The 14,107-nt window shown below is 38.3% G+C and overlaps 1 protein-coding gene across 6 annotated transcripts in view; it reads right to left on the reverse strand.

Annotated features, from left to right (window-relative positions):
- The window catches only part of SEMA5A (semaphorin 5A), a 331,622-nt gene that overhangs the window by 66,748 nt on the left and 250,767 nt on the right, over positions 1–14,107 (reverse strand). For all 6 annotated transcript variants that reach the window (XM_054059836.1, XM_054059835.1, XM_054059837.1 and 3 more), the window contains one exon: positions 6,734–6,881. In XM_054059836.1, the coding sequence (XP_053915811.1) occupies positions 6,734–6,881 (148 nt within the window). The remainder of the gene's footprint in view (positions 1–6,733; positions 6,882–14,107) is intronic.

A 14,107-nucleotide genomic window follows, 5' to 3' on the forward strand; every position in this document is an offset into this window, starting at 1 on the left:
GGTATTTTTTGAAACTGTGGGAAAATGTCGATGTAGCATATCAGGTCTTCTATCTCTGGTCAATAAAATCCTCTCTCTAAGTGGATGAGGAAACCTGGCAGTCATCTGACTTTGAAGGACACATTGGTTGTTCCGTACATCCAAAGGCCTGAGAAAGCTTGTGTACAGTTACAGTAAAATTTGTTTCCTGTGATTTTTGAAGTAAGATTTGGACTTCTCAACTGAACACACACCATCTGTATCCCAGGTACACGCATGGCCAAGACAAAGCTCTTGAATGTGAGATACTCACTTCTGAGATCCCTCCTGACTAAATTTGAAAGAGATGTTAAAACAGCTGACGTTGGTCCAAAAAGAAGTTATCATACATGACTAGGAAGTCCCTCAAAGAGCTTGCCATTGGAACCTCAGGACAGCACTGCAGTCAGTATCAATTGTCAAAAAGTTGAACTAAATTGTTTGAAGTCAAGCAGTGGCAGTTTTCCAGCAGCTGAAGATTTATTTCTCAGCTTTAAATTATTTTTAAAATTTCACGCTTCTCAAAATATGGATGCTTCATGCTGATCTGTTTTAAGCAAGAAAGCAAACAACTAGCAGCTTAGCCTCTTATTTTTCAAAATGAAATAAACCAAACAACAAAATGATTACGAGATGTGTAGCTAAAGACTACCCTTAAACACTGTACATTTGGATATATATATATATGCATATAAGTCCAACCAGTTTATATTTCACATTTACCTTGATGACACATGTCAATCTGATAATTCATCTTCCTGACAAAGCTAAGCACCATATGTACCACTAATGTTTTTCTGTTTGCATTTTCTGAAACTATTTCTTCTGATTTTGATTTTTTTTGTGTTTTACCCTCTTCAATTATTTGGCATTGCTAATAGTTGTTATAACATATGCAGCACCAAAGACAGGCTCTATTTTAGTAAACTTTTAAAACATATGAAAAACATCTAATATTCAACGTGGTTTACATTACAAACAGAGAAAAGGATTGGAAAAGGAAATGAGCATGAAGTAGAAAAGTGTCATATAAAAAGGACAATTTTTTATACCTCATGCTTGTGAGATTATGTTTTCTGGTTTTGCAATAGATGATGCATTATTTTATTTTTCTTTAACTCAAAGAGTTCAAATGGAAACTTAAAAAATAACCATAAAAAGCATAATAATTTTCTTTTCTGGTCTCTTTTCTCTAGACTAGGAATTTGGAGTTTGTTTTTTGAGATGAAAAAAAATTTAAAACCAGACTCTGTCCTTTCTGATGGATAATGTACATCTGAAAAGCTTCTATCTTCAAATTCCCTTTAAAAACTTAATGGTAAAGAAAAATTCTGACATTTGTTTTTCCAAGACATTTCTTTTTCATCTTGTGCCGTAACAGAAACTTTAGAATACAGATAGTTTTTCTTCCCAAAGTTTTGTGTTCAGCACATTTCTGGAACACTGATATAGTAGTAAGAAAAGATAAATGCAACATTAGCTATTAATTCTAAGAAGCACACAAAATTCTTCCATTTTTTTACTGCAGAGCAAAATCCAACATGCTTTGGATGTTATATTGAATGTATATACACTTTACCAGCCTCCCATTATAAAAACTAAAATGAATGCATATGCTACCAAGACTGAAATGAGGACACAGACAAATATAAGTGTGTCACTCAGCTTGAGCCTCAAACTAGATTTCTTATTCTAGCAATAATTCTTAAAAAAGTTATGTTTTATTACTGGCCTGAGGCAAATTCAACTGAGATTATGCTTCTCACGGGAAAAGAGGCATTTCCTGAAGCAAATGTACAACTTATCTGAGTACACTGTAAAATCTGAAGATATTTGTCCTCTGAGTCATATTAGCACAGGCCACAGAATGCCACAGTTCTTTCTCTACAGCATGTATCACCTGAATACATAAAAGTAATACTTATTTTGTGATCCCCTTAAGCTTTCTTTTACCAGATTTTAGCTGCTTTTAAATTTGGCTGTGATAGTCCTATCTATTATTTGACAATTTCAAGCATTCTTTACTAACTTCGAATAATATAAAGACCTTCACAGGTCTTCATGCCTTCAGTTTTTGTTTCAAGCTTCTTCATTTTGACCTTTAGGAGTCTCTGTGGTCTGTTTCTCCCATATCATAATGACTTACGATTTTCTATATTCAGTGTAAATGCTTTCAGTCATAAGTCTCTGGCCATTTATTTCCATTTAATGAATGCACTTCAGTGAGAGACACATCTTTAAAATATCTCCATGCTTTCCTCTCTTTGGAATATTTATACACCTCAAAAGATTTATTCTTATTTTCATTACTATTTCATAAGATGCTAAGTTTGCAGTAATTGCAGAGAACTCTTCACTGAGCCCTGATAAAAAGTATTTAAATGTCTTGCTTATTTTCTTCCGTAAGAAAGATAAAGCCAAGGAACCAACTGATGAGAAACATGCAAAAAGCAAAACATGGGCAGTAGCCACCTGCTATGATATTACAGATTAAGAGCAATACAACCAAACTAAAAGGAAAGAAATCAGCTCAGTAAAAAATATGTGGTGTAAATCATTAAGGGGACACAGATAACAGCCATTAATATTGTATAACCTGTGAAATGAGAACAACTAAATAGATTAGGATTGGCTATATTGCAGTCTCACAGTCTGGTTGCATACTGGAAAACAGAAGAGGTAGGTTTTTCTCTGACATAGAATCTGGTCCCCTGATACTGCTGGCAAGCAAGCTGTAAGACTTCCTTTCTTAAGCCTTATGAAAACAGTTGCTGTTGTTTTTCTCTCCTGACCCCTCATTTGAAAAGCAGTTCTAAAAACAAAGAATTAGCATAGTTGAAAGGGGTCCCAAGACAGCATTTATTCAACCTGACACTTCTGACGCATCAAAAATGTAATTTCAAGATGAAATGAAGCCTAACATAGTTATTATCTTCTTAAATGATCTGTTCTCAAGTCTTCTAGCTGCACATTTTTCTTTCCCACTTTTTACTAACACAAATCTTGACTTTACAGACCACAGATTCTGAACTATACAGCTGCAGAAGACCTATTGCAAGTTATGACATTCAAACACTGTGAAAGTTTTCCAGAGTTCATACTCACTGAACGTAAATAAGAAAAGTGAAGAGTTTCCTCTTAGATTAAAACTATTATCTGATGGTTAGAAGAAAGAACCATTCATTTAAAATCCTTCAGTCTATTCTCAGCCATGTCTTTAATTCATTTGGTGAAAGTATGGCTAAGAATATCTTTTATACCAGATCTGATATCCAGTAGACAAGGTAGATTACTACCACTTTCATTGCAACTTTTCCAATGACAACTGCTCTCCTCACCCCCCCGGGTCAATGGACAACAAAATGCGGATGGGGGGTAACGCCCCTCCCACTGTAAAGGAGGTTCAGGTTTGTGACCACCTGAGGAACTTGAAAATATAAGTCTATGGGACCTGATGAGACGCATCCCAGAGTCCTGAAAGAATTGGCTGATATGGTTGCCAAGCCACTCTCTATGATATTTGAAAAGTCACGGCAGTCGGGAGAAGTCCCTGGTGACTGGATGAAGGGTAATATTGTCCCCATCTCTAAAAAGGGCAGAAAAGATGAACCTGGGAACTACCAAGCTCTCAACCTGGGAAGATCACAGGACAGATCTTCCTAGAAGCATGGAGGACAGGGAGGTGATTAGAGGCAGCAAGCATGTCTTCACCAAGGGCAAATCCTGTCTGACCAACTTAATGGATTTCTATGATGGGATAAACACACCAGTGGACATGGGAAAACCAATGGATGTCATCTATCTGGATTTCTGTAAAGCCTTTGACATGGTGCCTCACAACATCCTTGTTTCTAAATCAGAGAGATATGGATGTGATGGATAGACTCTCTGGTCAATAAGAAATTGGTTGGATGGTCTCATTCAAAGAGTAGTGGTCAATGGTTCAATGTCCAGATGGAGATGGGAGACAAGTGGTGTCCCTCATGGATCTGTACTGGGACCAGTGCTGTTTAATATCTTCATCAATTATATAGACAATGAGATCGAGTGCACCCTCAGCAAGGTTGCAGATGGCACCAAGATGAATGGTGCAGTTGCCACACTGGAAGGACGGGATGTCATCCAGAGGGACCTGGACAAGCTGGAGGAGTGGGCCCATGTGAATCTCATGAGGTTCAACAAGGCCAAGTGCAAGGTCCTACACCTGGGTCAGGGCAATCTGCAGTTTCAATACAGGATGGGGGAATGATGTGATTGAGAGCAGCCCCGCATAGAAGCATTTGGGGGTGCTAAGTGAAGAGAAGCTCGACATGAGCCGGCAATGTGTTCTCACAGCCCAGAAGGCCAATCGTACCCTAGGCTGCATCAAAAGAAGTGTGGCCAGTAGGTTGAGGGAGATGATTCTGTCCCTCTACACTGCTCTTTTGAGACCTCAGCATAAGAAGGGTATGTGAGGAAACTCCTCACAATGAAGGTGGTGAGGCACTGTAACAGGTCGCCCAGGGAAGTTGTGGATGCCCCTTCTCTGGAGATGTTCAAGGCCAGGTTCAATGGGGCCTCGGGCAGCCTGATCTAGTGGGAGGTGTCCCCGCCCATGGCAGGGGGGTTTGGAATTAGATGATTTTTAAGGTCTTTTCCAACTCAGATAATTCTATGGTTCTATGATTCCTATATTAATAAAACAAGCTCTTAGAAGAAATAAAGTACTTTCTTCTCTAGGTACACTTATTGGCATGGTCTTACTATGGCCACAAAACTTTTGACTCAAGACCAGTAACTGTAAGATTCGAATTCACTGAAGCTTAAGAGCAACATGGACTTTATACCAGAGTCCTTCACCTTGCAAGAACACCAGGGTTTCTGGAGGATTTCTACCTTAGGTTGGTTTCCATTGGTACCTAAGTATTAGCAAGTCAACTCTGTACTCCAAAGCTAAGTTGGGTTTTTTTTTTAAAATCATCAAGACAATAATTTTCTAATTAATGAAAGGCCCAAAACCATTTCCACAGCTGAAGTGGTAACTGTTTTGTGACAAGCAGACATAACATCCTAAGACTGGTAATATATTAGAAAGCCTAGTAACATTAATCTCAAATCAGTTATAATTAAGAAATTTTTATATTAAATGTTTTCCTACTTTCCTCATGGAGCTTCCTTAGAAAATCAGAGCTAAGTATTTTTCATTTTACACCATGGGAAGATTCTGTGTAAGACAAAATAGTGCTTTATTTCACAAACATCAGTATGGGATAAACAGGAATGACTGAGACAGAAAACATGGTATAATTCTAAGTTACTTATTAGGTTACTTCTTAAAGTCCAGCAGAAGACAAGAAAAAAAATCTGTTGGATGTTTTCAATCTACTGAAAACGCAATCCTACTGCCAGGATAAATATTAAAAAGAGAACAAATCCTGGTGAAATGCAGAAAACCTTAGAATTAGAAAAAGGTAATAAATGATCATCTCTTATTTAGTATTGAATTACTTCCAGTCTAATAAACCACAGATGATGACAAACCTCAGAACTAAGCTTACTCTCTGAAATGAGGGCACGTAAGAATTGGTTTAATATGTGAAAAAAAAATAATTTTTCTTCTACTTCTTTAGTATTCTGGAACAAAATTGAGTCCATGTTTATTAGCATGCAACGCTAGGCCTGTCCATTAAGCACAAGATGGCTAAAATCAAATTCTCCTTTTACCTTTGGGCTGTTCTCATTCTTGGTCATTGGGGAGACTAGCATTACCATCTGTCATTCAACAGTAGAATCTGTGTTTTGCAGTTTTAGACACATCAAATTTTCACATAGGTTATACTTTCTACATACCCTCTCCAGTGACAATCCACCACTAGAATACAAACTATGACGAAAGAGCACCCGAAGGTTCATCTGCTATTCACCTACACTTCCTAAGACTGTTCTTCAGCTTTGATTGTCCTGCAACGATATCCTTTCCTCTGGCTTTGATAGTATTATCCATTCAGGAATACTCACACCAAGATCATCTTCCCAGTGTACTGCAGTGAACATGTCACCCTGCTCTCCACACAGCTCTGATACATTTCTCTCCGTAATCTCATTCACATTCAGGAAAGCAATGTCCCATTTTGATGTTCCCATCAGATGAAACTTAGCACCTATATTTGTTCAGACACTAAAAAAAAGCCCATATACACTTTCCCATATGTTTCTCTTCCTAAACTGAGTATCCACAAAGCACTCTAGTCATTCGAAATTGTCCCACTCTAGCTGCCATGCTAAGAACACTATTGCTATTCAAGCTTACTTTAGGACTTCCATCTATTCGCTTACTGGCTCCTTATGTATTTTTATACTTATCTTTTTCTGTGCTGTATAGGACTTGATACACTATGAGTCCTGGGCCTATAACAATAGTTCCTACGTACTCTGGCAACAAAGATAAAAACCACCAGAAACCTGCCAAGGACACATCCACATGTGGACAAACCTTGCCTTAGGAAGCTCATATTTCAGATGATATTGTGAAAAATCTGAATTATATGTATAGAAATACAGAAGACTGATAAACTGTGTGAATTCAGCACAGATGAACAACACAGAGACAAACACACTCTGATGACTCACGTTAAGGTTAGAGCATACAGATATATAGAGATGCCCTATGGACATAGAGATATCCATGGAATACAGACATAAATATTTGCTGAAGGGAAAGCTGAGAATTACTTACCACGCTACAGCCAGGACAGTCAGGACCATTCTCACATGTCCTACGCCGTGCCTGGATACCTCCTCCACACTGAGCGGTGCAGCGCTCCCATGGACCCCAGCCTGTCCAAAACACATGAGGGGGGCACAACAAATGCTCATTGCAGTACCTGTGAGAAGAAGCAAACAAAAGAAGCTACTTAGTAGCAAGACAACACCTTCCCAAAAGTCCTCATTTGCATTATTTAGGTCAATGTTTGTACAAGGAAACATTTTATACAAAGGGCCCCTCTCTATTCATAAATAAGTGAACTAACAGTTGTCACACTGCACAGTGTTTGAACAGTTGAGGGTCTTTTTAGGCTGCAATCGCGTGGGTGAAGTATTTCTTCGCTTTATTCAGTGCCTTTATACAATCCATGCAATACAACCATGCAATTGTACTGTGAGTGCATAAGCAAGATTGACAACTACTTCATTAAAAACATTTGTGGCTATACATCTGGGGCAGAAGTGAGTCAACCAAATGGAAGGCAACTATTGACACAGGCAGACTCCAGCTAAGTGCTGATTAGCATCTCTAAGCATCTCTCTCTTCTTCAGAGAGGTAAACTTGCATTTTGCTTTCCACAGTGTCTCCACTTTGTGGGCAAAATAAAAGCTAGAACATTGATTCTAGACATAAAGTATTGTACTGTTTTCATAATGTTATTACTTTATCTTTTAAAGGGTGTTTTTAGCTATTATAGTCTTTGAATGATTTCCCAGTGGGCTGCAAACTAATTCAGAGGCCTACTAGATTCTTGAGGGAAGCAGGAACGTTTTACTGAGTTGTGAATATTGTAAAAAGATATTCAGATACGTAGGAGGGTCCCAACTTCTAGTGATTTTTTTCATTTTTTGTAAAAATCTAAGATTCCTGATTTTTGAATATGCCACTGAATAACTCTAGCCATAGCATGTGTTGCTTAGTAAGGACCCTGTACACAGGTCCAAATGATTTAGTTCACCAGCAAGCACGACTGGGGATCTTAAAGAGACCGTGTGGTTATTTCAGATAAAGCAAAGCCACAATGGATATTCAGAAAACAGATGACCCTGAAGGAGTGCTCTAATATTTCAAGGACAATATGTGTGAGCAGGTTTTTTTTCCAACAACTGACTGCCCTGAACAAACAAATGAATGTTATAATATTTCATCATTTTTCACACTAGTCATCCAAAGTCCTCTCTCTTCTTTCCCTTCCATCATTTTGTACCTCCTGCAATGAAAATTGCCTCTAATACTTCAGGAATTAGTTTTCTACAAAAAAGGAAATGACAGTACAAACTCTTGTAATTTTCAACAGGAATAACCATAACAACATTCTTTATTAAGAAAGCCCCAAGATCCTCAAGCTCTAATTCTTCTTTACCAAGGAATGCATGTTCAGAATTCCAAAGGAAAAAAACGCTGTTTGTGTATGTTATATAAAACAGTAAGTTCATCACATATGCTGGACATTATGATTGAGAATTTTTCCCTAGGTCTGAGCAACTCCATGAACATTTAAAAGGTTGGAGTAAATGGGGGAGTGACATTTAGTCTGGTGTTTCTGTATAGTTAAGGGGACTACTAATAGCTTGTATTGACCTTGTCTGCTGTTTACTACTAAACTGAGGAGAAAAAAATCCCAAATACTCAATATTTCTCAATCTGCTATCTCAGAATTCTTCAGTGTATGATCTGAGTAAATGTTTTTGAAGAGCAGATTATACATAAACTATTTTTTTCCTCCTGCACACTTAATATTTGAAATTCACAGTCTGTATCATGCTATCACTAAAGATGCAGAGGAATGTTATGTGCCTGAATATTCTTCCCCCAGAAGTCAAACAGTTCTTTGCCACGTGCAGTCATTTATGTAGGTCTTTGTGACAGTTGTCTCTGTGATCATTTGTTGTACCCAATGAATCACAGATGTAACATCACAGTTCTTTAGTCAAATGAACACATATTTTGCATTATTTCATTAGTTCTTAATGGGGATGTCCTAAGTTAATTTGGGATAAAGCAAGTCTGCCATGAAGTTGACAGTTACCAATATTCAGACATGCAAAAAGTAAAAATAAAGGTGGGACTCATCTTGCCTTAAAATAAAGGAATGTACAGTAATAAATGAAGTGATCATTTAAAACTGAGCAACAGTTCATGGTAAGAAATAGCCCTTTTGAAAACATGACTTATGTCACCTTAAAGCAAACATCTAACGTAGGTCATGTAAATACAGCCCTCAAATATACCAATTTCTCTTCATTGACTATAAAGGCTGTGGGGAAGACAGATATCTGAGTTCCCATTTCAGCCAACAGAAATTTTGTCAATAGAAGCTATGGAGATTAGAATGATTAATTTCACCAAATTTAGAAATATACAGTAGAGGGAGACAAATCCCTCTTTTCTCCACAGCCTGTATGGACTAGATTTCTACAGAATATAGTGGAAGTTCAGACAGCTGTCTCAGGCATAAACACTCACACATATGGACACTTGAAGTTAGGTGTGACAAATTTTGCTTAGATCACATTCTTGACACTATACATTGTCTCTTTTAGTGTCAACGCGCCCTATCATCTGCTTGCTCACTTAACTGGAAGACAGAGAAACCTAAGAACTGACTCAGTAAGCACTTCAAAGGCTGGCAAATTCTGATACCCAGCACTATTTAAAGATGCAGTTGAAACTTAAACTCAAAAAAAGTCCTAAAATCCCAATGCAAGCTACTTAACTTTAGTATGAAAAAAAATAAATTAAAAACAGATGTGAGTAGCAATTCTTCCTTGTTTTCAGGTAAAGTTAAAAACTGCAATACAACATACAGGTAGAATGTTATTTTCATTCCAGCCAGCCAGCCTGTAAAAATATCAGATATGTTTTCACAGCTAGAGACATCCCTGCAATTGATCTTTGAGAGTTGTGCTACAGCATGGGGCTTTGAGCCAAGTTTCATTATATCTCTTCTTGGCTGCATTTCAAGTCACTCTGTAACCCTTTTTCCCCTTTTGCTCTTTCTTCCCCTCTTAATTTTGTTCTCAGGACCCACAGGGCTAACGTTCTACAGTTAAGCAAGAAACTTGAATCTGTGAAACCACTGCCCTTCTCCCCTAATCTAACTGCAATGAGGTCAGAAGGGAGAACAGCCTAGAGAAATGCGAGTTTTGCACAGTGACCTTTCCCATTTCCCCTTGCAATGAATCCAAGTTCAAATGCCCTAACAAGGGAATTGTCATACTGGGTGAAAGGAGAACATCCTTTGTCCATTTGTGTCTACAATGAGTAGTTCCTACAGAATTTTTTTTAATTTTTACTCCAAACACTTCCAATACAACTGGACTTACTATTCTTGTTCTTATGCTTTTGTAAAACATCGATTTATTTCAGTGTTTTCATGCAGTACTGACTACCACTGGCTAACTGTATGACAGTTACAAATGTGCCTTTTTCTTCCAAAGAAAGATGCTGTTTAATTTAAAGATGTAGTTCTTAATTTTGAACTATACTATGTATCTAAGAAAAACAAACACTAAGGCTGATGGGAATGCTGGATTCTTTTAAGTGAAGGCAGACATACAATGCACATACATGCCGTACTGGACTGAGATCACTGAACTGACAGAAAATCCCACACAGGAGACTGTGGAAGGTGGTGGGGGCAGGGCGTGTGTTCCCAGGGGCTTCTGTGGAAGAGGAAGGAGCAGAGAAACAAAGAGGATAGGAGCACACAATTCCCAGCAGACACGACAGCCATGGGAGTCTGAGCAAATCCAAAGCCTCAAGGTGTTTGGTCTGCACTGCTGAAGGGAATGGGACTTGTTTGTGCTGCTGGGAAACAAGCAGTGCTACACAGCACTGGCACTTAACTCTCAGCAATTCCTTCTTCTCATGGAAACAAGCCTTAAAGCTCTGAATACATGCTCATGATTATGTGCCCCCAAAAGGTGACAATATGTATTGCTTCTAATCTTCTTATACATGCCAAAATGTTGAGGCTCTTCAAATGATTATCCCCCATTTGAAAAAAATTTATTTTTCTACTTCTGATTTGACACATTTTTTTTTTCCCTATGTAATAGAAGATAACTGCACTCACTAAAACCAAAGGATTGTCATTCTAATGTCCCTCATTTCCTCATTTCTGCACAGACAGGAGGGAGACCAATTGCCTTAATAAGCCCATACCTACAGCATCTTCCACAGAAAGGACAAACATTTTCACTCAGTGAAAAAGTCAAGTCAGGATACTGTAGGCTCTATGAACTAAAATGTAGAGAAAATTCCAGCAGTTTTGGTGACTATTTCTCGTATGGGAAAGCAGAAATTTTTAAGACCCTAAGGAATTCATCAGGATGACTTCCATCTGGAGTCTTAAGTACAAAATAATATATTTCATTAGCAAATTTTAGTAAAATACTATTTCTACTTCCCCTCCATATTCTGTTTAAATGCACACCAGCTGCACTTTCGACCTATTTCTACAAGGCAAACTGACTTTGTAACATGAGTCTTTGCTGCTATCTCTGAACTGGTTTCCACCTCCAATAACCCTTTAACAGCAGAGCATGCAACAGCATAACTTATCTGCAACACTTTAAATTGGTAAATATTGCCATTGATTTCAAAGGAACAATCCACAAGCACAGAGCTACTTGATATATTAGCCATGATAGGACCACAGCTTTCATAAGTTAAAATAAACATAACCTAGACAAACATTTAGCTCTTAATACATGAACAAATACTCTCTATCTGAATATGCATTCACATCTACAGGTGAATTTACCTCACCTGTACCCTGACTTTTCTGTTTGCTTTCTATGGAGTTATCCACTGGACTTCTACTGAAATCACTGTTTGTTGAAAAGCTGTTTCTAAGTTTGTCACAACACTGCCTGTGGAAATTGAATCCCACATTTATGCCCCTGAACATGTGAAAGGAATGTGAATATGCACCTTCATAAAGACAAGTGCACACAATGTGTAAACCAACTAATTCTAATTTTTACCAAGACTGCGCATATATTAATTTAACATATGAGTTGGGCCATTAAGAAAGTAAAATGTTAGGCCATTTATAAGCATCAGTTGATTCCAATGAGAAAATCTGAGAAGCTTCTTATTGGTATTCTGGATACAAAACTGAAGGAAAGTTTTTTGGGGAGTTACTGCATGCGGAATATTTGCTCAGTCTGCCTAAAAGTACTGGGCCCAATTCTCAAGGGGACTCTTTCCATTTGCTGCAGATGTAACTCCACTGCTATTGGAGTAAAATAATGGATTAGGACTATATACCAATACTCCAATGCCCTGACAGCTCAAAACTCTCTACAAGCTGTCAGATCCCCAAGGACATTTATAAAACCCTAGCGGATTCAACCAGCCTCACCTGGGACCTCTGTCCACACCCATGGGTCCAGGAGCTCTATTTAAGCTCTGCTAGGGACCTTCAACCCCTGCCTGAGCTGTGTGTATAAGGAGTTCTGGCCCTGGTCCTTGGGCCACCATGGAACCCCTTGGTCTAGACCTAAATGTATGGAATGGCTTCTGGCCTTGGCTGTGTTGCTGTAGACCTGCCTGGTGACCACTGAACCTGGTCCTAGCACTGGACTGTGGTTTGGTTTCCTGGCTGGACCTCAGACCTGCCTTGTTGCCAGACCACCTACGATCTAGACTCTTGCTTGGATCTGGCCACTATCTCTAGGCATGCATCGCTCCCCTGCTGGGAGTGGTGGGATGGGCCCTTGAGTTTCCCAGGACTCTTCTCTTTTTACAGCTCTGAAAATACTTATCCAAGTACTTGGTCTGACAGTGACAAAAATCCTGGCAAATAACTGATGCCTCATTCCTCTAGCTGCTTTACAAAAGGTATGACTGAACTTCCTAACATACCACACCTTCTGGAATTAAATTTTAAAAGTGCTGTGAAAGGAAAACAACAAAACCCCCCCACTTTTAAAAGTATAAGCACACATCCCGGATAACTTAAAATCAATGTAGAGGCAGGAAGGTCGGCTGTGAGCAAGCTAGTGAGGGAGAGGAAGGTGCAGCACAAGTGAGAGTGGAGGGTGTTTCGAGGAGATAGGAAACAATGATAGAAGAACTATGACAGAAAAAGGCATCCTGCAGTAGACTCACAGGCACGTATATCCCAGATTGCTGCTGGATTGGATGAAGAGGGAAAGGACAAGCAACCTGCAGGCTACAAAAGCAAAGCAACATAAGCTCACTGTTCATCCAGAACTGTCAAACACCAAAATTCAATCCTTCAAGGCTGTTATTATTTCAACTCATTGTAACTGACATTTTCCATTTTGTAACTGCTCTTTTTAGTGCACATATTGTCTTAATACTGCACATTTTCTCCTATAATTATAGAACTATATCTCATGGTCTTCTGCATTTCTCTGAGATTCCTTATTGGACTTCTATTTCATTTTCAACTGAAGATGAACCATGACTACTAACATGCATAGTACAGCACTAAAACAGTCTATCCAAACTGAACTCTTTTCTTCAGTCTTTTTGTATCCTACACGGGACTGACCTCTTAGTTCAAGAAAATCAATAACTGTTATTCATACTGGGACAGAGCTATGCAACAGCAGACACAATCTACATTTGGTAGTGATGCCTATTTGTTTGGACAACCAATTTTCAGAAACCAATTTAACAAATAACAAAATGTTCTCCTCTGTAATGAATCGGTAAATATTTGTGGCTCTGAAACAGCAAGAATTGTTCACATGTTCTACAATACTAATCCTTTAAACTTAGCATTAGAAAGACCAGGTCCCTGAAGATATGTTAATGCCTAAATGTGTGATGCAATTTCCCTTCAATGGAATCTCTTCATCCGAAGAAATGCCAGAGTTGATGCTTAATTAAATCCATCACTGAAACTCATCATAAAGGTTACTGAATCTTGTTTACAGGCAACAGCAATATAGGATACTAAATCATCCATACAGAAACATTGAAATAAGCTGCAAGTGCATATTGAAAGGAAATGTAGCTGTGTACATTTCTTGGAACAGATGACTATATTGTCCAAATTCTTACACCAACACCAGTCTTCTGCTATCTATTCTAGCTTTTTGGCATGCCTTGGGAAACAGCATAATGCATCTAAGAGCTGCAGCTTATCTGAATGTATCCGAGTTTGATTTTAAGATATATATAATTCCTATTCAAATTCCTAACAAAATGGATTTAGAAGCCTGAACTTTACATTCTAAGCTAGTGGCAAAATACCCTTCCTGATGCCAAAGCAGTAGATGATGAAATCAAAATCTGAGCTGACTTGATCTGCTCAGGGTTTAACATATATACAAACAATTTTAAAAACTCCTGAAATCTTAC

Source organism: Cuculus canorus, chromosome 2, assembly GCF_017976375.1.
Source record: "Cuculus canorus isolate bCucCan1 chromosome 2, bCucCan1.pri, whole genome shotgun sequence".
Taxonomy (NCBI): Eukaryota; Metazoa; Chordata; class Aves; order Cuculiformes; family Cuculidae; genus Cuculus; species Cuculus canorus.